The sequence below is a fragment of the Ptychodera flava genome, chromosome 21 (assembly GCF_041260155.1).
Source record: "Ptychodera flava strain L36383 chromosome 21, AS_Pfla_20210202, whole genome shotgun sequence".
Taxonomy (NCBI): domain Eukaryota; kingdom Metazoa; phylum Hemichordata; class Enteropneusta; family Ptychoderidae; genus Ptychodera; species Ptychodera flava.
This window is the reverse complement of record NC_091948.1, coordinates 22825008-22847483: the sequence shown is the minus strand read 5'-3', so window position 1 is coordinate 22847483 and position 22476 is coordinate 22825008. Positions and strand designations below refer to the sequence as shown.

Below are 22476 nucleotides of genomic sequence, written 5' to 3'. Positions count from 1 at the left end.
AGTCATAGGACTAAATAATTTCGATGAAAGGTTTGTAAGAAATGGATTATTAAGCTGTCACTTTCTTGATGTTATCCGATTTTATTTGTTATGTTTGTGTTTAAAATAGTTCAGTTTCTTGTTCTACTCCGTGTTGAAAAGCCAGGTGTTTAACTGTTCAGCATAGCACATAACAAATGTACACCATGATAATTGTTAAACAAAATCTTTGTACCCACGTGAATAATCTCGTCAGTAAAAACAACGTCACACATCTTACGGAAGAAAACTGTTTTTTGATTGAAATTTTATGTATTTCAATAAAATTTAGGTGAAAGAAATAAAAAATTCACATAAGAATTCATTATTTTCTTTTTAAAGCTTACAAAACAGTCCGAGCCTGAGAATTTTCAAAGGTGACAAACAAAAGAAATCAACAGACACTGTCAAAATTGCCAGTCACTAAATTGCATTCAACATGATATCAAAGTGACACAACTTCCAAGACAACATGTAAGACAATGCTTGCTTTAGCAAAACTGTCTTTGAACGTTCTCTGACGTTGTTTGCTTATATTTTGAACATTTAAAAATAATGCGCTTTCATTCGATTTTTAACAAAAGGCTAGTATGCTCTTCCACTGACATTTTGCATGAACTCACTCTTAGTATCAATAAGTAAGTGCCAACAGCAACCTCTTCATTACAGTAGTACTTAGCTGTGTAAGGTTTATAACTCTGTCATTATTATTAATCTACGGAAACACAAAACTTGACAATTTGCAGTTTGTTTAAACAATTACCTCGAACTCGAGGCATTGTCTTGCTTTCTCACTGACCAATTATCACCAATTATTTGTCCACATTATGACAGTTCTCGGATCAACAAATGCTGCTTAGGCCAGGAAAATGAGTGTTATTTGTTTGTTTTTCATGCAAAGAGACAGAAGCGGCGAACGATTTTTTTCGAATCATGGCCAATACTATGATAATGCATGCTGCTTCATTTTACAAGAAACTCCGCGGTATAATATTTTCCTAAGGTCACCTTACTTGTACGGGTAGGCAAAAGCTCCACGCTTCGTTCGAATCCAAGGATATTTTGCTTTACTCTCTCTAATGACAAATCATCACCTTCAAATGGCATGTCACGTTGCTGTGCAGATTTACAAAGATAAAATAATTCGAATGGAGCGATTGAATGAAGCTTTAACTACCCGCACAAATTCACAAATGCTTACTATACAAGGGTAGGTCATTGATGTACCTTTACCCGGTTACTGCCCTATAATCTTTCCCAGATATAGCATATAAACAGCTTAATGTATCTGACAACCTTATGTTTGGTAGGGACTAAAATTTCTTACACTTCGACTCTGCAGCCTGTGTTGCAGTAAAGAGCAGTCAGCTCGTGTTGAGTAAATTTGATATTCACCGATTATCCGTTATCGATCATCAATGTTTATCTGCTGTGTAAGATCGTTTGGACCAAAGTCGCTCTGATATATTCATAAAAGCATCGATTTCAATGTGTTTCTCTGTATCGTTCCACTGTAGTCATGGTCCTTCAGCATCGTGAGTAAGTATTGCACCGCCAACGGGAAAGTGCATGGTATAAATTCTATAATTGCTTCAGTCCAGTTATTGGGCAAACCATACGGAGTTGAACGTTGAACCTGGAGCATCTCACAGTGATCTATGATGGTTTTTCAAAGCATATAATGTGTTCAATATGAAGGAGTAAGTACATGATGCCAGAAACACTCTCTGTAAAGTAACTGCATGGGGAAAGTAATCGAATACAATCACTGTTCAAATATGTTGTACTGTTATCATCGCTTGGCAATGTTTACAAAGGGACAAAATACACATACGTGTACGTACATACATACATACATACATACATACATACATACATACATACATACATACATACATACATACAAAATTATTAAAAGAACCTCGACCTCTCAAATTCAAAGATATGTGACTAGGTAAAACCGAATGCACTGTGTCACGTGAGGGGGTCGTAAGGTTTATACTCTTGTAACAGCTCTTTGAACGATAGTGGTAGTGATTGCGTTTGCAAGTTACCAAGAAGCGGTGTACATACAGAGCAAAGGCTTCCAGTCTACTATCTGTGTCCTTTACTTCCTAATATCATACAAGGCTCAGCCCTTGTTAACGTGCAAGAGTTTAAGATTCGAGATTTTATTTCCGTCTTAAGATGGGCAGTCGACGCTTTCATGGTCAATAATAGTATTGATTCAATATATGTCATGAGAAAGAATCAAATGGAATTAGTTGGAACATACATTAGTAGAACCACTGCTTATTCCGTGAACAATAAATTCAAACACCCATTTTTCTTAGTCACCCACTGATGCGCACAGTCACATTTTCTTGGAGCCGGGTAGGCAAGATTTTCTCTATCAAAAGTTGAACATTAATGGCAATCTTCGCACATAACATTTACCACGATACATGTAACAACCCATTCTTTTTAATATAGGGCGTGTTGTGCCATCATTATTGCTGCCATAGCATCTATGCTGCCAAAAATCCTACTGCACTTCTGAAAACTGCAACATTTGCATATAGTTATTGACAAAGAGGGCGCTGTTCTAAACGCCAACGCTGTCGTTTGCAAGTTCAGTTCATTTTTGGTGTGTGTTCTCGTCCAGATGCATGACGGTTTTCTTTCTTTCTATGTTTATGGCGTAATTGTAATGATATTTTATGACACGGCTATTAAGTGTCATCAAATGAATTTGAGTTCTTGTGTCCTGAAAAGACTGTATACAAGTTTAAAAAGATTGTCCATTAGTTCTAGAATGTTTAGCTTTATTGACACTTTTACGGTCTTTCAAACTGCTCAGTACTAGTGCTATATCTATACACTTATAATATGCATAATATTTATTTCATCACTATTTGAGTCTCAGCAAAATACGCGATTTCTCTCATGATACATTCACGGTAATCATTTTGATCAAGATTTGTCTCTGGTTCTGAGTAATACATGTTAAGTTTCTTCACGTAAGTAACCGATACGTAGGTCATTCTGAATCTCAACTTCGGAGTATATAATCAACAGGTAGATCACTTCAGCCATTCTTAGCTTCCGAAATCCATACTCACTGCAACATCTGTTGATTGGCCAGGCAGGCTGCTGGATGTTCATGTAGCAACACTCAAGCTGGGTTGACAACAAACATTTTAAGCCTCATGTTTTTATAGATTTTTGAATCCGATATAATTGTTTCTACCACTCCTTGTGTTCTGATTAATTTTACATAAATTATGCAAAATCATCAAGCTCTTTGTTCAAAGCTACTCAAAGCAATATAAGAGAACATGTAATTTTTCCTCGATAAAATGTGAGAAAGCTCCCCACGTCCCTTCTATGGGAACGGCAAAACATTGGCAACGCGAGACGGACACTCTGCTTTGCCAGAGTTGGATCCTTTCTTCTACTTAGACATTCTTGGATGTTAGATAAAAGATGCGACATTGGTATTTGTCATGTTACAAAAGAAAAAAAACATTTAAGGATGTACGATCGGAAAAAGTAAAAGTAATGTCAATTTTTTCAAATGGGGATTTTTGAATACCTACATATGTGAATAGTCCAAAACTGCGAAAAAAACATGGGGTCACCGCGCTTGTTTTTTTACAAAATGACATTAAAAATTCACGGTTTTTCACAAAATCACTAAAAATCAATAAAACAGGTCATCATTTTCATATTTATATCATGATTGCATTTTTCACGTTTACACTGTAAAAGAATAAAGAAATTATAAACCTAAGCTACTTTGAAGATTTTACTTACATTAAAATTGAGTTAAAAAGTCATCATATTTATTTTTAACCAAAATTGCAACAAATATGCCCCAAATTTTAGGAATGGGAGAGGGTAATTTATTAATATTTGATAGTTTCTACTAATGTCAATTTTCTCAAAACTTTGCCAAATAATAGCACTTTTTGTGAATTTTTCAAAACCACATTTTGTTTAGTAGGTCACCGAGCTCGATTTTTCACAATTTTGCAAAAACTAACTAGGATTTACAGGTTCTGGCGATAAACCATGCTCTCCCGGGTTCGTCGCACGAGGGCGCTCTTCAAATGCTGCTGACCTGCCGTGGCTACCTGCAGTGGCCCTGTCCAGGCATGGTCATGATTCAAGCCTACCATTAAACTTTAATGAGAGGGAAATGACAGAACAAAGCAGAGACTTTTAGGTTCTTCTACTTTTTAGAGTCTATACAGACGTAATATTTATTGCCGTGACGCTTATCGGTTGGGAATAGGTTGACTTCGCTGCAGGCTAAGCCTAAGTAAGTTGTCACACACTACGTGGAGCCAGAAGCCGAGGCCGTGAACTTGGCGTTTCTCCAATACACGATGACAATCGTAAAGGCAAGCCCGCAAATGACACAAGTGTCAAGATTTTCGGCTAGTTCACTCAAATCGACAATGCGACGGCCATTCTTCCATTCTCGGTAGGTCTACCAGCGACACTATCATTGGAATTATAACCACGAATAGCGAATCAGACGTCATACTTCTGACTTACGCTGTACAGGCTACGGTCATGTTGCATTTTTTTATCTCTTTGCTGAATTCTCGTACCTTCCAGCGTGTTTGAGGGCACGCTGAACATTTTCTCGGCGCGATTTTCCTTTACCTGCACACGACATGTTGTACAACGCAAAAACGTTCGGAACGTCACTATGCGCGCGTGGTTACTATGGATACATTTCTGCGTGGAAATCGGCGCAGTACGCTTATATTTTTTCCGATCGTACATCCTTAGTCAGCGATTTTCTTGTCAGGTAAATTTACTTAAAAGTGACAACCAAAACTAAAGGGTTAAGTTGTAGATTGACAAAAAGTTATAAAATAATGTGAGATCATAGTTCAGAGCAAGGCAAAGAACCTATTGTTACAAGTAACTTCTGCGAATGAAACAATATGAAGTACATATACATGAGAATGTCGATCAAAATACTCAGTCGAACGTCAAGTCTAACCAGCTACCTATGCCATGCTTTAGGGCTAAAAACAACCTTTCCAGCCAATCTTCAAGTTCCCTTATTAAAGAAATATTTACACAGCGAAAATAAAAGATGACAAACACATAGTCTTACAAAGTTTCAAATTCATGTGTACATTACAGGGCTGAGGATAATCTACCAGCAGTAAATGTGGCCACGTAAATGACCCTCTACATTCTACATAACTTGTAATCGAAGGAAAATAACGATATATTTTTCGACAAGACATTCTTGAGTTGATAAAACATGTATAAGTACATATATTCACTCAATATTGCAACACATCTTTCGATTTATCATAATTTCATTTTGCAATTGTGAAATATACACTCACAGAAATGAACAATGCAGCCGGCAGACTGCTATAGCATATCATCACGCACCATAATACCATACATCGTCATTGTCCTTAGATTAATATGTTTCTTCTTTTAATTTCAGGAAATTCTTTGCAAAGCAAGATACAAGGTATGTAGTAGTGCCTTAATCTGTAATGAGATGGCCCCTGATGAGTTACATGACCTCGACCTCTCTGTGCCATCTGAGGTGAGTGATGTGTTGTAATATTCCATTTTGATATGATTGCTGGACAGTAATTAAGGCTGTCTTCAAGCTCAATGGAGAAAATGAACTACATCTTGCATTTGAGTCACCAATAAAAAGACTGAAGTTCTAAAGTAAGCGTCAACTTAATCACAGTAAACGTTGTAATACAATAGCACAACATTAACATTCGTTTTTTCTTTCAGTTAATGTGTCGCCTACTGATTTGTGATAAGCCATCATATAGTTCTAAAACGTCTTATAGTTGGCATGTCCAAATAAAAGCATTTCCAAATCAGTCTCGAGACGAGACTTGTGACTTACACATTCAAAGTCTAAGTTGTTTTACATCCTGGCAATTCCAATGGCAAGTAATATCAAATACATATCATGTTTGGTAAACGTCTAATTATTTTAACAAAATGTCTAAATATTATGATAGAACAAGATAGGGGAAAAGGAGATAATATAATAAATCTTATATAAGATTTGAAAAAAACATACTTTTGACTGTACAAGATTAATATGGAAGGTTCATTTTCGACCTACATTATACATCTTAGATAAATGCTTTTTCAGAAATTCCCGTAATATTATATTGTAAAGAAAAGCAACGATTTGATAAAATATCTGTAGTAATAATGAAAGCAAAAGCATTTCATTGATGGAATTTACCACATTTCACAACCAAATATGATAAGCAACGTTATTTCGAAATGCTTGATAATGTTATTCATCCCAAATTAATTCAGTGAGAGAGACCTTTCAAATCTTATATTCTACACGAAAATATTCTATTATTATTACTTTTCAACTTTTCGGAAATAAGAAATGTTAGGAGTACTTCCCTTACTAAAATGAAACTGGTTTGGATAAGTCAATAAATAGCAACTGCTCTAATTTTAAAGCAAACGAGTCGGCTAACGGCCGTATATAAATCTGGTTTCATGAATTCCTGTGTATATGACAGTATCTGATATGGCTGACAAGAAACCAACTTGTCCCCTTTTTCAGTTTAAATGGCTCTAATTCAATTTTCTAAACCGATGAAACTTCATATGACAGACTTATATTGAATTTAAACGCAAACCAAATTCAATAGTACGTGTAGAAGATTTGCAATTTGTAAAACAGTGCTGCAATTAAGATTGAACGAAATGCTTTCAGCCTTGTAAAAAGCTCTTGTATAAAATGACAAGTGCAAGGTCAGAAACACAAGCCGATCCTTTCTCTATGAAAACCCCAGTGGGACGACTTTTTTATCTATAAAAACTGTCTTGTACATGAGTTCAGCTTTTCCACCACAATATCTGACCGATTAATTGCATTTGACTATAATTAATTCATTAATTAATTAATTGATTAATTAATTAATTAATTAGTTGTAAACATCTAATAATATGCCTATCACTTCTTCCATGAAATCAGTAGTTTAAGCTATCAAGGGCTTAACGAGACTGTGTTACCATATTTACATCTCGGTATTAGCTTCAGCCGATACTCTCGATAACTTTGGTAAAAGGTAACAGACTTTTCCTACAAACTCCAGGAATTCAAATAATGATATCACAGATGCACCGATATAGAGACCCATCAAACCACCTAGGTTACTAAGAAGGTCTACAGCCTGAAAGAAATATACAAACAAATAAATTAATACACTGGATACAATAATAACAGTAATGGGAAATCCTGAATATTAATAAGCTGCTATTAATAATAGTTTCCCCTGGATAATAGAGTACATGAGCGTTTATCCGAGGTGAATCCACCTCTTTGTCTTACTAACAATTTTTGCTAGTGTCTGCTCTTAAAATATACAATTCAGGATCTAAGATCCCTGAAGGTAATGATATTGTCTCTTGAAATGATATATGAAGAAAGTGTCATCAATATCAAAAGCAAAATCTTCGATACTTATGTAGGGTAGGAATACTTGTTCAACCAATTTAAAGAAAACTTGATCATGTAGACTTATTTCAAAACCCGCCGCGCACGAGAAACTTGGCTAAGCAACATTTCATTTGAAGCTTTCTCATTTTGCTCATTGGAACTTTCCTCAACAAATTGCTCTCACGTTTGACAAGCTGTAGTTAAGCCCGAATATAAAGCTAATGATCCACTGAATTTTGTCTCATAGGGATGAGGATATGAGGAAATTCAAAAAATGGGCGATCGCAGGATAAACCCTAAAACAATTCACCTCTATATCCTAGTACAAAAATTAAGCTAGAGGGTACTGGTCTATTTGGTGGGTACAATGTAGGTTTACAGATTATGCTGTAATCGGCAAGATTTTTAAATATGATCTTGTAACACTTACATCAAACGTTGGGTTCTCAGTTATGCTTTCGAAGTTCAGGTCCGAAAAGAAGACCTTTAACTTGATCAGATTTCGCCTGTAATTTAAATGTGAGATAGAGACACGGGACCAGAATATAAAAATGATCAATAATTTATAATAATAGAATGAACAAATTACTCTACGAGTCTTGTGCTGGTGACGCTGATTTCAGGCTTTATCCCAACTTTCTCGCCCTTCCTCTCCCGAACTGTTTTCTTGTTATTCATCTTTTTTAGCCATAAGATGCACATAAGCCCAGGCATACCTCACTTCCTCGATCGAAGAGAATTGCTGCCCGAATTTCCAACTTTTTTCGCTGAGAGGATCAGACAGTGTTTCACCATAGGTATCAGACGGCCACTCGGACATTGACACTGTCTCTTTGTATGACTTTCCGCTGTAAGTAACATTTATAGTCAAGGCAAGATCATCAGCTCATAATAAATGGTTGTTTCTATATTACGATAGGAAATTGTTTAACCTTAGGTATATTTAAATGTATATTTATTATATTCTCTCCAGCATGCGATTTGTTTGACATTGTTTACACTGTTCACCCTGACGAATAACAAGCTGTACCATCACTACACACGATCATGACACATGCCTTAATTACCTAAAATGTTTCTATTCTGATCAAAGTATGAAGCTCATTGTATATCTATCTGATGACCAAGCTGATTTAAATAAAATTGCCACATTCACTTCTAAGTCAATATTGCCTCTTAATTTATACAATTTATACAATTTGCATTCAAGCAAGTGATACACGTGATACCTGCAGGGCTGGTGACAGTTTTTCCTGCAGTCCAAAACATCAGCCTTCATTTTCTCACCCACACCACTCATGCAAGGTGCTATTTATAAAAAAAGAAATGTACAGGGACATTATTTGGCATTACATAACTATATTAGCTTTGTCAATGCCGGTGAATCCCATTATCCAACATTGTGGATATCTACAAGTTCAAAGGCATCGAGAAAGCTATAAAATAATAGCAATAATTTACAGCCTCGCCAGTACATTAAATCGTGCAAAGTTTGCTTTTGTAAATTAATATATGGATATTTAGTACAGCGAAATGTACCTAATATTGTTTTTATTTTTATTTGCATTGTAAACTGCCAATTTGTAAGTGAGTTTCTTATGGTTGACAATACATGTAATTACTAGAATTCTGCGAGAAAGAAGAACGAGTATATTAAGTACTTTTCCATCAATTGAAGGGTCAACGGATGAGATAAGAGCCTGACTTTGATCCAGCATTACCTGATGTGAAAAAACTGTCACATAAACATACAATAGCTGGTGAATGCAAGTACAGGAAGGCTACAATTGTAGTGTCTTTGGAAATTGTACTTACTTCCTTTATCGGTTTCAACACATGCAGGAATAGTTCGATTATTGTGTGGCAAAGTGGAATCATAACACTGGCATTCTGCAATCAGATTAAACTGGTGGCAAGTCTTGACACATGCCTAAAGATAACAATATGTTTCAGTGAGTAAAACCGAAGTCATCAATTCTATACAGTGCCCTGAAATGCCATGAAACAACTTTTGAACTTTTCGAAGACCACTGTTAGTCCAAGAAGGAGTTGCAGTTATCATTACAATTTACCTATCGACTGAGCATTAAAGATAAAATAGCATTTACTATTAAGTAGGTAATCTCATAACTAGAACTTTGTTAAATCACCTTTTAATTCTATTTCAATAAATGCAATGATCTCCCGCAGCAATTATCCTAGCCTCGGTCATTGAGAAACACTGAAACAGTACACAGTATCTAACAAGAACACAAATAAATGAGTAAATGATTTTATTTACTATGATTGAATGATTGAAGCATATCAGTGCATTTTTATTGTATTTTATGGTCTTAAGCAAAGATATGCAGCACAGCCATTTATTCAACTGGTTTAAAAAGTCAAAGGGATGCGTCTTGCATCACAAAGAAATTTGCATCATGAGCAAGGCCACAATCTAAGAAAGCGAGCACGATCACAACAATCGTCTCTTTTCAGTTATACAAGAATGATTATTAACTCAGACAGGAGGGATTGGCCGGCACAAACCACGTATCTAGGCTAATCCCCTGAACGCGGAAAATTTCCGCGTTACCGAATTAATGGCTTATGACGCCCCAGAGAGTAAATAAACTACCGATAAAGTAGAACAAAAGATCACAATGTTTATGAATATGATATCACTCGTGATATTTGCAGAGCAATCACCGATTGACAGCCAGTTCACACCTGAAGTAAGTTATCTTTTCATATAGAAATGATTTCGAACCTACAGCGTTTGTGCCGGGGAATCTTGGCATGGAGTCTGTAGACTTAGTAGTGTATTGAAGAACCTCGAGTATACGTGTTTTACACAGCGGAAGATGAGAAAATAGGAACGGTGTTTTTGGCCAAGCTAGTTTTATTTGCCGTACAGAAAGATTATCTTTAGTTTTCCAGATAAAGTACTTAAAATGCGTAAAGCTCCCAATCATAAGAATGAAGAAAACATATGCTAATACTATTACTTGGCTTGGTTGTAAGCTTTCATGTTTGATTTCAAATTACCAGTTGAGGTTTAGGGCGAATTGGAGCGTATAGGCGAAAGGGACGTTTGAAGTCCAGGTACACGTGTATGGCACATACAACTCTGGTAAAGTCAACAAGTCACACTTGAAATTATTTTGGCTAGCTCTCCTTGGGTTTTAGTGCCCTGTTGCTTTGTTGCTGATTACTTGGAACATTTATTTTATACCAGTACCAAAAGAAGATATGAGAATGTATCAGATTCTTCAAAACTATTTTCTCCACTTCAACATCTCTCTCTCTCTCTCTCTCTCTCTCTCTCTCTCTCTCTCTCTCTCTCTCTCTCTCCACGTATTAGATCTATTATTATGATGATGATGTATGTCTATCAGCCTTTATCCGTTTATTTTTTTATTTGCTGCAATTTCCTTCATCAAAGATCATGAGCAATCGGCATAGATAAATGTAGAATATTAGCGTGCTAAGATGTCGTTCATTTGCATGATTAATGAAACTCCTCAGGCAAGAATATTTATGTTGCCAACGATCACGTTTTTGTCTACTTTTACTGACCATTTTAACACTACATTCAGTTTGGTAGTTACCAGTGTCTACCGAGTTTTGTGAAGAATAAACTTATGCAAGACGAACCTCTACAGAATAGTTGTAGCCTTCGTAGAGCAGGGGCACTTCACCAGCCATGAAGCAGTCACTGTACTTTCCGCCAAGACGGTTGATTGTAGACTAAAGATGGCGCAACATTAAAGGCGTTTATAAGAGATAGAGACAGAAAACGGGGAACTTCATAAAGATTTCTACAATACCACATTTTGTCCATTCTAAAGTTAAAGTTGAATTTATGAAACAAATAAAACTGTATAAGCAATATTTTATAAGTGACCCCTTAACGGTGTAATTCAATTCGCAATGCGGTAATACAATGTTGTAATTATATTTAATGTTTAATTTCTTTGGCTTATTGCCTCACATAATTATGCATTTGACATAGAGTAAATAAGTCAATAACATACGAGGCGGACACCAAGCGATGTGGAGAATCCGGGTGACAACTCCAAACCTTGTTCTTCTGGAAAAGGTACATTATCAGGTGGATGCACCAAAACGACTGCTCCGGCATTCTGGGTAATAACCGGTATATATTCAGTTTGTTCTATAAACAGTGTCAACTCTAGACCTGGAAAAAGTTATGAAGAATTGACCTGTATTACAACTGCTTAATCCTATTTAATCACTGGACATCTTTCCAAATCTGGTTAAAGTTAACTGCATTTATGTCGTCGGTCGATGGTAACATGACATAAATCGTTATCATTCTAGGCAAGTAAATCACCAGGTCCAAGAAACAATACAACAAGTCATCGTTGATGACACAATGCCCACTTGCTAATAATTAATTTGATTACAAGTTCTCGGAGAGCGAGGATAGAGTCCTGTACATTAAGTTGGTCTGTTATTAAAAAGTCTACAATACGAATGGCCGAGAATGAGCTCCGTGGTGGTGAAAACGTAAACCCTATCTGGGCTGCCACCCTAATAACATAAGGTCATTAAATGACTCAAGTAGTAATTAAGCGACAGGATGTTGCCAAACATATTTCATGCTATTATAACACTGACAGATTATCACCGGTACCGCATTTCATACATTTGATGCAGTGCTTCAGGACAAAAAAAATATTCATTATGTATGAAAATTAGCAATTAGTTTAAATGACACTGCTAAGTGTCACTGAATTGTATTACAGCACTATGAGATCAACATCTGTACTATATTTAATCAAATTTGATGTAGCATTTATGGGCATATCAATCAAATCAGGAAAAGTCATTAACCCTTTGAGCACTTAAGTCAATTTTTGTCACCTTTATTAAATGTGCCAAGTCAATTTTTTTTCAAATTTTGGTGAAAAACTGTAGCTAATTAAATGTGATATCCATTTGATTCAAAATTATCAAAAAAAAATTACAGAAAAATTCACAAAAATTGGTAAAATGTTGTGCTGAAATTTCGGAGGGAAAAATTACAGCCCTCAAAGGGCACTGATAAATGTCTTAATTCACCATTAAAGCAATGTGAGCACTCTATCTGTACCAAGTTTCATAAAATTTGATATACCATTTTTGGCATATCAGCCCTAATTGCGAAAATGCATTAAATATGCAAATAATCAGGTAATTGACATGATACTGCAACAAATCTGTGCACGCCATTACACATCTGCACTACGTTTCATCAAATTTGATTCAGCGCTTGTAGACATATTAGACTAATTATGAGAGTTCATCAAATTTGCAAATAAGCAGTTAATTGACATGATGTTTCGAAAATTCTTCACACAGTAGTACAGTTCTTTGAGATTGACATCTGTATCACGATACTGCTACATATCATTGCACGTCATTACACTACTGGAAGATTAACATTCGTACAATGCTTCATCGACTTTGCTGCAGTATTTCTAGACATATCATACTAATTATGAAAGTTCATAAAATATACAAATTAGCAATTAGTTGACATAATACTTCTTAATGTCTTCACATATTATTATAGTACTCAGACATCAACATCTGTACCATGTTTCATTAAATTTGATGCAGGATATGAGGACCTATTACTCATATCAGGAAAGTTCATTTAATGGAAAATTAAAAATTTATTGACATGACACAGATAAACGACTTTATTAACTGTTAAAGTAATATGAGCTCAACATCAGTAGCAATTGTTATGAAATTTGTTGAACTATTTCTTGACATATCAGCCTAATTACGAAAGTGTATTAAATATGCAAATAAGCAATCAATTGATATGATACGGCTGCACATCTTTGCATACCGTTACACTACTTAAAAAACAAGATCAGTACCACGATTCATCAAATTTGATGCACCGTTTATAGACATATCGCACTAATTATGACAGTTCATTAAATATGCAAATTAGCAATTTATTTATTCCTTAATGCGTTTCATTTCAATACCGACAGATCAATATCTGCACAACATTTCATAAAATTTAAATGAGAACTTCTGTAGATAGCCCACTAATTCAGAAACGTCATGAAATATGCATATTAGCAATTAATTTACATGATACTGCTACGCGTCTCAGTACACTATTGTAAGACTGTTTGCTGAAGATTTGTAGCATGTGTCATTACATTTGTGGCAGTATTTCTAGACTTATCACCCTAATTATAAAAATTCATCAAAGTATGCAAATTGCAAATTAATTGACACAATACATACATATGTCATTGTGTGATATTAGCACTCTGTATGACCAAACATCTGTACAAAGTTTCGTCAAATATGGCGCACTCACAGCAGAAACAGCGTTGTAGTCACCAGTTATGTAAATTAGCACTGATAATGCATGCCAAACCAAAACAAATATATGTATGTATGCCATAGTGTACTATCCTTGTACTAAGTTTGAAAAGAATTTGTTCCGACATGTCTTAGACATATGCATTCATGAGCCCCTTGTCCGTGGACGTAGCATTATTCTTTATTATCTCTTAATTGGCCATCCTTGAGCCCCTGTGGGCGGATCCTTGAGACCCTGTGGGTGAACATCAAATACAGGAAACAAAATGGACATATTTGATCGGAGTAGTCCATGTACCAACTTTAAATGGAATCGCCCCTAGCATCGCTGAGAAATTTGCCTGAACAGACGCACCGACATAAAGTATAGTATCCGAATAAAATAAGCCGTCAAGCGGCCATATTGGATCGGATCACAAAAAAATTACGTGCACATGTATGACATGGCGAGTAATCTTTTAATTAAGTTTGAATGAAATCACTCCAGGCATCGCTGAGATATCTACGTCAACCGACGGATGGACGGACGGGCGCTCGCACGCACGCACGCATGCACGCACAGACATTACCAAACTTATAAGTCCCCCCGGACGGTGTCCGTGGGGACTAAAACACTCTGACAAATTCAATACCAGGTGTCCGGAATGGGTAAGCGTACCCTGCTAGCATGCTAAAGCCATCAAGATTGAACTTGAGTGACAAAGTAATTTAATGGAAATTCAGCTAGGTACCAAATTACTGCTATGAGTCTAAGCTAGGAAAACTCTCTCTCATCATCTTAGTAACAGATTTGTCATATTTTGATATTATGTCAATATCTACCATAGAACTTCTTAAATACGTTGTTGCTGTATTAGAACATTGAGTAAGGAATTAAAGCGATTTTGCGAAAAATCAACTTATTGATCTTGTGAGATGCACCAATAATATCACATTAGTTTTAATATAATTTATTATATCATATTATTTTGCTTTGTATAGGCTTACCTGTTGAAGGGCCTGGTTTCGACGTACGCCTGATATCAGTGCCATTCGCTCCTGTGTTGAAAGAGTAACAGTTTCCGTACCTTGGATTCATAACCGGGATGAAATCTCTGTAAACACACAGTAAATAAGCTGAAAGTCTTGCTTGACACCAATAAGGAATTTTGATCAAATATGACATGTGTATGACATTCAAGTGGAATAATCTCTTTACATTTTCATCATTCAGATCATTGACTAACAAGAGAAAAGGATAACATGTGATGGTAGATTAAATATTCAAAGTACTCTCTCTCTCTCTCTCTCTCTCTCTCTCTCTCTCTCTCTCTCTCTCTCTCCACCAAGTACAGTCATGTTTGTAAGTACACTGTAACAGCAAGTTTCGATGTCAAGAGATTACAAACAGTTTTGCCTCCTGTAACTTACTTTGAAGTGCAGTTGAAGCCATTAAACACACATTCCTTTATCAAACCGTCATTCTGATGACCGACTCTGGCTCGGACTTCCGCTGGAATCAGTGACATTATATCCGACATAGTTGGATCCTGGATGCAGTTGGTATCGAGTGAATTGACTGACCGGCTAGGCTCCAGTCAAACAACAAATAAAGAAGTGTTCGAAAAAGCCCTGATGAGACATGTTAGTGTTCGGCAAAAGGTGGGAAACCATTAATCCCAACAAGGGGAATCGAATATGTGTTTAATAATGATGCGCTCCTGCCAAGAATACCTATCTTTATACTTAAGTTTAACTACCTACCTCAACATCTATCTATCTATCTATCTATCTATCTATCTATCTATCTATCTATCTATCTATCTATCTATCTATCTATCTATCTATCTATCTATCTATCTATCTATCTATCTATCTATCTATCTATCTATCTGTACAGAATATTAATATACCCAATAATAATCTTCCAAATCACATACCCTTCTTCCTATCTTGGAAATTCTCTCTTTTGATTTCATCACTTACATTAGGATCTAAATTGTTTCATATAAATGTAGGCAGGATAACTATCATCGTCTTAGATTTGGCAGAGCATAGACACTGTATGGGCAGAGCCACTGTAATGTGTGGTTCAGAGTATTATTCTTATTCCATAAGATTATGAGACAGTTTACCAAATAAAGACGATGTGTTGAAACTGTAACAATTTAGGTAAGTAATTGAAAAATCTCTTGTTTTCAGAGATGACGATACGGTTTATTTTCGGCGTCTATTTCTTCTCTCTTTGTAAAGGTAAATGTGCATCGAGTTTAAATCCATAGCTGTATAATAATTTTATTTGTTCAACTGCGAATCATGTTTGTTAAAAGTTTGATGTGTACATGTGAATGATTTTATTAACCTTTCAAAATACCACCATCGCTCATCGCGCATGCGCCTGCTGAATTTTGGGCGAAAAGACATGAATTAACACGAAAAGCACCATTGAAACCATCATTTCTATCTTCGATTGAGAATTTCCCTGCAGTGAACAGTCCATGTGTGATGAATTCATTGTTAACAAAAGTTATTCAGACAGAGACTACAAGTAGAGCTTTATGAATATTTACGCAATGGAATATATTATGATTTTCAAAACTTGTATCAAATTTTGAGTACTCCGATCCCTCCCCCTAACTGAGCGAAATTGTGAACCTCCGCGACAATCTCTGTAGACCTAACTGTTACCTAGATGTGCAAAAGTAGAACATCACCTTCATATTTTGTCTACTTTGTTTAATTAAGTTTTGGCATATGTGACGACTCAATAAAGCTATTTGGGCAAAACCAAGATGAATATAGTTTTCGATCAAACATTCAATAAGTCATAGAAATTTCAAAAGAGATAGATCAAGTCAAGAGTAATCATCGATAACTTCACCTTCGCCTCAGTATCGGTCAAGTAGTATTCCTCGTCGGTGTTTGTAGAGTTGTATTCCTCGTCGGAATAAATATGATTCTCCTTTTCATCGACCAAAATGCCAAGTCTTTTCTTGTATTTGTTATCGATCTCTTCAAGTGCCGACATTCTCAGCGGGTTCATGTTACACACAGTGACTGCCGGGAAGGGCAGTTCTCGGAAATCAACAGACATGGAGTACGACACTTCGAATCTATAGTACTTTACGATAAAGTGGGTGGCTTGCCAGATGAATAAACCCCAACAAAAGCAACAGGCAAGTATCAACAGGGTTTTCAAGATCTTGCTGTTGGCGTCCACAAGCCTGGCGAAACCGTGCGCCGTGGTGTTTGAACCGAACTCGGCCAGGATGTCCCTGATGCGATGGTCATTGCCTCTGTGCTGTTTCGTCGCCTGGACGTCTCTTTCCATTTCTAATGTTTGCGTACCTATCTAGTCGAATAAGCACCTGCAAATTTTAATAAAGATCTCTACTTAGAGATAAAGACCATTGCACTTGCAATGACAGATTCAAAACATTTTCTAAACAAACTGAAAGTTCGAAGCAAATTGGACATGCATTCACACATACATGTACATACACTCTTTCACATTGTCTCTGTCTCTGTCGTTCTCCTCCTCCCTCTCTCTTAATCAATCAATTAATCAATCAACCATTTGATCAATAACTCCGACAATAGATGACATAACGAAATTACAATAAACGGAAAAGGCAATCAGGAGAGACAGTTCTTTCATAACGTTTAAAATTTTATTTTTAAAAAAGCAGAACTATAGTAATTCAAAGGGGTTAACGTTTTTTATGAGAATTTAATAAAAAGAACACTATTGGAACTAACTTGGGATAATTGGATAGTTAACTTATGTAGATTTGATCTGCAAACGTAAGCTCATCTGATTTCCTTCTTAAGCATTGTACATGTTTTATGACTAATTTGTAATATTGCAACAGTCAGTTATATGACAACTAACACTTTTGAGAAATTTGAAAAACAATCTAGAGATCAAATTCTCCCAAATTAGTTCCAATCGTGTTAAAGAATGAAACTCCAATTTTAGTTGGAAAAGATCCTTCCAATCTGGCAACTGTTGACATCAACAACATTAATGTCATGGGTTGTAGATGTAAATCAAGGATTTGCGTGATGCAATTGGCGCCAGTAAGTCCACGGAAGCACTGCAAAACTGGGAAATTATGAACATCGGGGAAGGAATCGAGTTGCTGAAAGAAGCTTGATTGTTTACTGTAACCACAGTCCATAACAACGTTGGTATGACAGGCGACAGCGACGCAATAGAGAATACTCAAGACACGTTACTCAGACGTTGTAGCCTCAAGAAATTCTGATGATCACAGAACAAACTTACACTTTGATCGAGAAAACCAAAAACGTGAAGGGTTCTCTAACATTCAGTGACGCAGAATAAATGGAGGACATCTTCTAATAGGAATTTTCCACTTCATCAGCATCATGAAATGACCGCCATACCCACTTACATCATTGCACTAATGAGGATGGTATGGTGACAAAAGCTGTTATTTTCGAAAATGTTTTTAGACTTTATGTTCAATAAAGTAAGTTTTTGCTCTTGTTCGCCTTCCTATATTATTCAGAAGTATCAATGATTATTCTCGAAAACAATAATATTGTCAATGAATACAGTTTGTCTTGTTGGAAAAAATAATACTGTACAGCTGTTTGTGAAATAAAACAAGTTCATGTTTTTATTCAAAATCCTACATTATGTCCAAATACTTAGTATTATTCTTGTAAACAGTAATATTGCAAATTACCTTAAATTGATTGTGTAGATTGCATTTTTATTCTTGAAAAACGACTTTTACTCCGACCATAATTTCGCCACGAACAGCTAAGTTACATACTTATCTAATCATTATAATTAGATAGATGATTAGATAGATAGATAGATAGAGAGAGAGATAGATAGAGAGAAGACATACATACATACATACATACATACATACATACATACATACATACATACATACATACATACATACATACATACATACATACATACATACATACATACATACATACATACATACATACATACATACATACAATTTTTGCCCTTTTCCTAAGTTGCATGTATGCATGCATGCAACTTAGGAAAAGGGCAACATTTCAACAATAGCGTTTTCCGACCGTTTGTGAAGGGCCCTTGATCGCACTTAAGAAGTGAAAATCAAAATTTTAAACCTATGCTCCGATTTCCCTGAAGTGAGCCTTTCAGTCGTTTCTAATCTCTAGTTATGTTGTTTCTTGTCAACGCTCTTTTTCGCAACGCAATTGAACTTTTTGAAAATGGACAAAAGCAAGCAGAACAGACTGAATAGCCTAATTATTACGTTTGGTATACTCTGGCTCAGATATAAGAAATGCATCCTATCCCAACTCAGGGACAAGGGACTGTGCGAATATTGCTATATTATTGAATCAATGCTTAAGAGAGCACGGGATGCCAATGGACTATTTGAAGCTGTGCAGTACAATATTTGGCAACTTTGTCAGAGTACGTTTGAATTGTGTACTCCTGGTTACGGAAGATAAGTTGCAATACCGGTTATGATCACTTATAAGTGTATTATTGTGAGGACAACTCGCATTTGTGATTTTTGATTGTACGCTTCGCAGTAGAAATTATAAGTTACTTTTGTGGCCGTCAATATGCAGAAAATATCTTATAAATTTTGGGCTTCAAAATACGCGAACATCAAAAAATTGAGTAATACTAGTAATACACATCGTCATACGAGCACGAGCGATAATTCGCGCCTTACATGTCTGAAATGTCTCGGTCTACATATTTCCGACCGCCAGTGAATGATAAGATAAAGTTAATTTTACCAAAGGATAATAATCGTAAAGCTCGTGGTAAGTGTAAATACGCAATGACACAACAGAACAAAATGTGAAGGAATCACTAAAATGGTGTAGCAGTACAAAATGATAAAAATGATGTTTAAATCAGAGATATAATTTATTAATGGTAAGTGATAAGACGTTCGTGTTGTTATGCATTTTACAACCTTTGAGACGATCGTAACATTTCGAAGCAGGTGTGAAGGGGATATCGATGATGTTTATCAGAAGCGATTGCTCGCAATTTGTGCCATATTGCGTTCTTAGTAAGGTTTAACAGATATGCAGTAGGTTGAACTGTATCCTTATAGCCTTAGAGGCAGTGCAGCTGATTTTCAACTGTATATTGCAATTTATATCAGAAACCAACGCGTAACAACTGAAATGGGCGACCAAAGTTATCAAGTCTCTGAAGCGTTGGAATCAATTTTACAGTGTAGCAGTACAAACTAATAAAAATGATGTATAAGTCAGAGATATAATCTCTTCATGGTTAGTTGGTAAAAGCGGTTGGTTTTCCTGAGCTTGAGAAAGAACGATCCCCTTAAGGGTCCTACTCTTATCGGCATTATTTGTGACAAAAGAGATTGCAAAGTTTTGACGGTTGCTAAGTTTCTTGTTTACAGAAAAAGATAGTTGTTGTTCCGCTAGGTTTTGTTTCGAGTCATGCTAGCATTCTGTTGACCTTATATTTAGCGTACCAAAGGTAAATACGAAGTGGAATGAAGTAGAATGAGGTGTCACGACAAAAAACACACCCAAGCAATGACGAGCGTGCTAAACTAACAACATTGTGACAGCATCACAGCATGAATAGTGGGAAAACACATTTTAAAATTGATTCTCACGCTTCATTGTCGCTTTTAAAAGTTTTCTACTCGATTCAAATAGGTTACGGGAACTGAATGTACATTTACTGGAAAAAAATAAAGCTCTGACATTTTCAATCGACTGTGCAGATGTAAAACAAGATTTAACATTACCATGCCTACGAAATTCTGTCCTTTTTGATGTGCCGATATTGAAGTTTTATAAAGGCTTTCATTCGTAACTGAACACTAAACACAAAACAGCCGAATTTTTGGCCAAAGACAAAATTACTCAAGGGTATACATCCGATGGTACTATCATATCTCCTATGGCGCATTATCAGTTTAATATATAACGATTTGAAGATGGCCTTAACTTGCACTGCACAATGTTGACGCCGAAAATAACCAAGGCTTTTTACTGAGCCATGTCCTTCCGACTTATAGGTGTGTTATTCAGTGTGTTATGTTTAACAATAATACTATAACTACATGTATTTTGAATTTGCCTACCTGTTTTCAATTTCTTATTTTGAAGTTAAGGACTTCATTCCTTAATTTTTTATCTTAATTTGACGTTAAGAAATAAAGAATACGTTTACTTTCATTTGTTCTCACTTGTTTATGTTTCTTAACTTTTTGAAGATTCCGAATAACGTTTCTCAATTCTACAAAGCTAGAAACTATCCGATAAAGATCAAAAATTTCTATTTCGCCACACGAGACATATGGCAAGACAACCTGGGGTAAGATTGCAATAAATTGCGCCAATTTCTGATACACTTTACGAATTCAAAACCGAAATTTTGCTTCACTCGATTAGAACTCTATAGGAATAAATCGTTCAAACTTTGATGCGAAGTACGCTTGAGATTGAGATTGAGAGAGACTGTAAAAGGAGTTCACATTAGATAAGATATTACTATGTATAATAACTCACTGTCCTGTTAGATAAAACCACAATACTATATATTTAAGATCTTACCTCGATGTTGGAAACGGTGTACTATCCTTCACAATGTCAATCTGTAAAGATATTACAGATATGCACTTATCTAACAGTTAGGTCGAATCTATTGATGCCAGAATCAAATAATACACCTATTGATTAAATATTAGGATCGTTCCATTTATCGCGAGCAGAAGGGGTGCCCCATGAATACGCCAATGGCCATCGCAAGTGACTTTGTGAATTTCTATTGCACAAACTGATTGGACGACTGTAGGACAAGAAAATTATGATTTCTCTTATATATATATATATATATATATATATATATATATATATATATATATATATATATATATATATATATATATATTATATACATATTTATATATATAAATGAGTGTACTAGCTGTGAAGATATTCAGAAATTGACTGATATCACACGCGAATATATATATATATATATATATATATATATATATATATATATATATATATATATATTATATATATATATATATATACTGAAGTATACAGATGTCCTCGAGGGAAATTACAGTGCTCAATGCAAAAAGCAGAGCGTTATAAATAAACAGATTACTTCAAGTACAAAGAAATGAAATCTATTACTTAAGTTTCATGCATCTTGCAATCCTCAGATAGAGTGAAAGGATTACTAGCTCGACACTCTTACATATATGATCGGGACGAACCATTCGTCCCGATCATATATGTAAGAGTGTCGAGCTAGTAATCCTTTCACTCTATCTGAGGATTGCAAGATGCATGAAACTTAAGTAATAGATTTCATTACTTTGTACTTGAAGTAATCTGTTTATATATATATATATATATATATATATATATATATATATATATATATTCGCGTGTGATATCAGTCAATTTCTGAATATCTTCACAGCTTGTACACTCATTTTATATATATAAATATATATATATATATATATATATATATATATATATATATATATATATATATATATATATATATATATATAATAAAAATCTCTCCACACTCAAACTGATCAACAATTGTCTCGCCAATTAGGAAGATGTTCGATCTACCTGTAAATCAATGATGATATCATGAGCTT

The 22476-nt window shown here is 35.3% G+C and overlaps 1 protein-coding gene across 1 annotated transcript; it reads right to left on the bottom strand.

Annotated features, from left to right (window-relative positions):
- Positions 1–5474: 5474 nt before the first annotated feature.
- On the bottom strand, positions 5475–15440 carry LOC139121744 (amiloride-sensitive sodium channel subunit gamma-like). Its single transcript, XM_070686869.1, has 9 exons — positions 15227–15440; positions 14804–14910; positions 11494–11657; positions 11114–11206; positions 9293–9407; positions 8707–8785; positions 8194–8325; positions 7908–7983; positions 5475–7211 (listed from the first exon to the last, which is right to left on the bottom strand). The coding sequence occupies exons 1-9, from the start codon at positions 15334–15336 to the stop codon at positions 7056–7058; spliced, it is 1032 nt and encodes a 343-aa protein (XP_070542970.1). The 5' UTR covers positions 15337–15440; the 3' UTR covers positions 5475–7055.
- Between the last annotated feature and the right edge of the window lie 7036 nt (positions 15441–22476).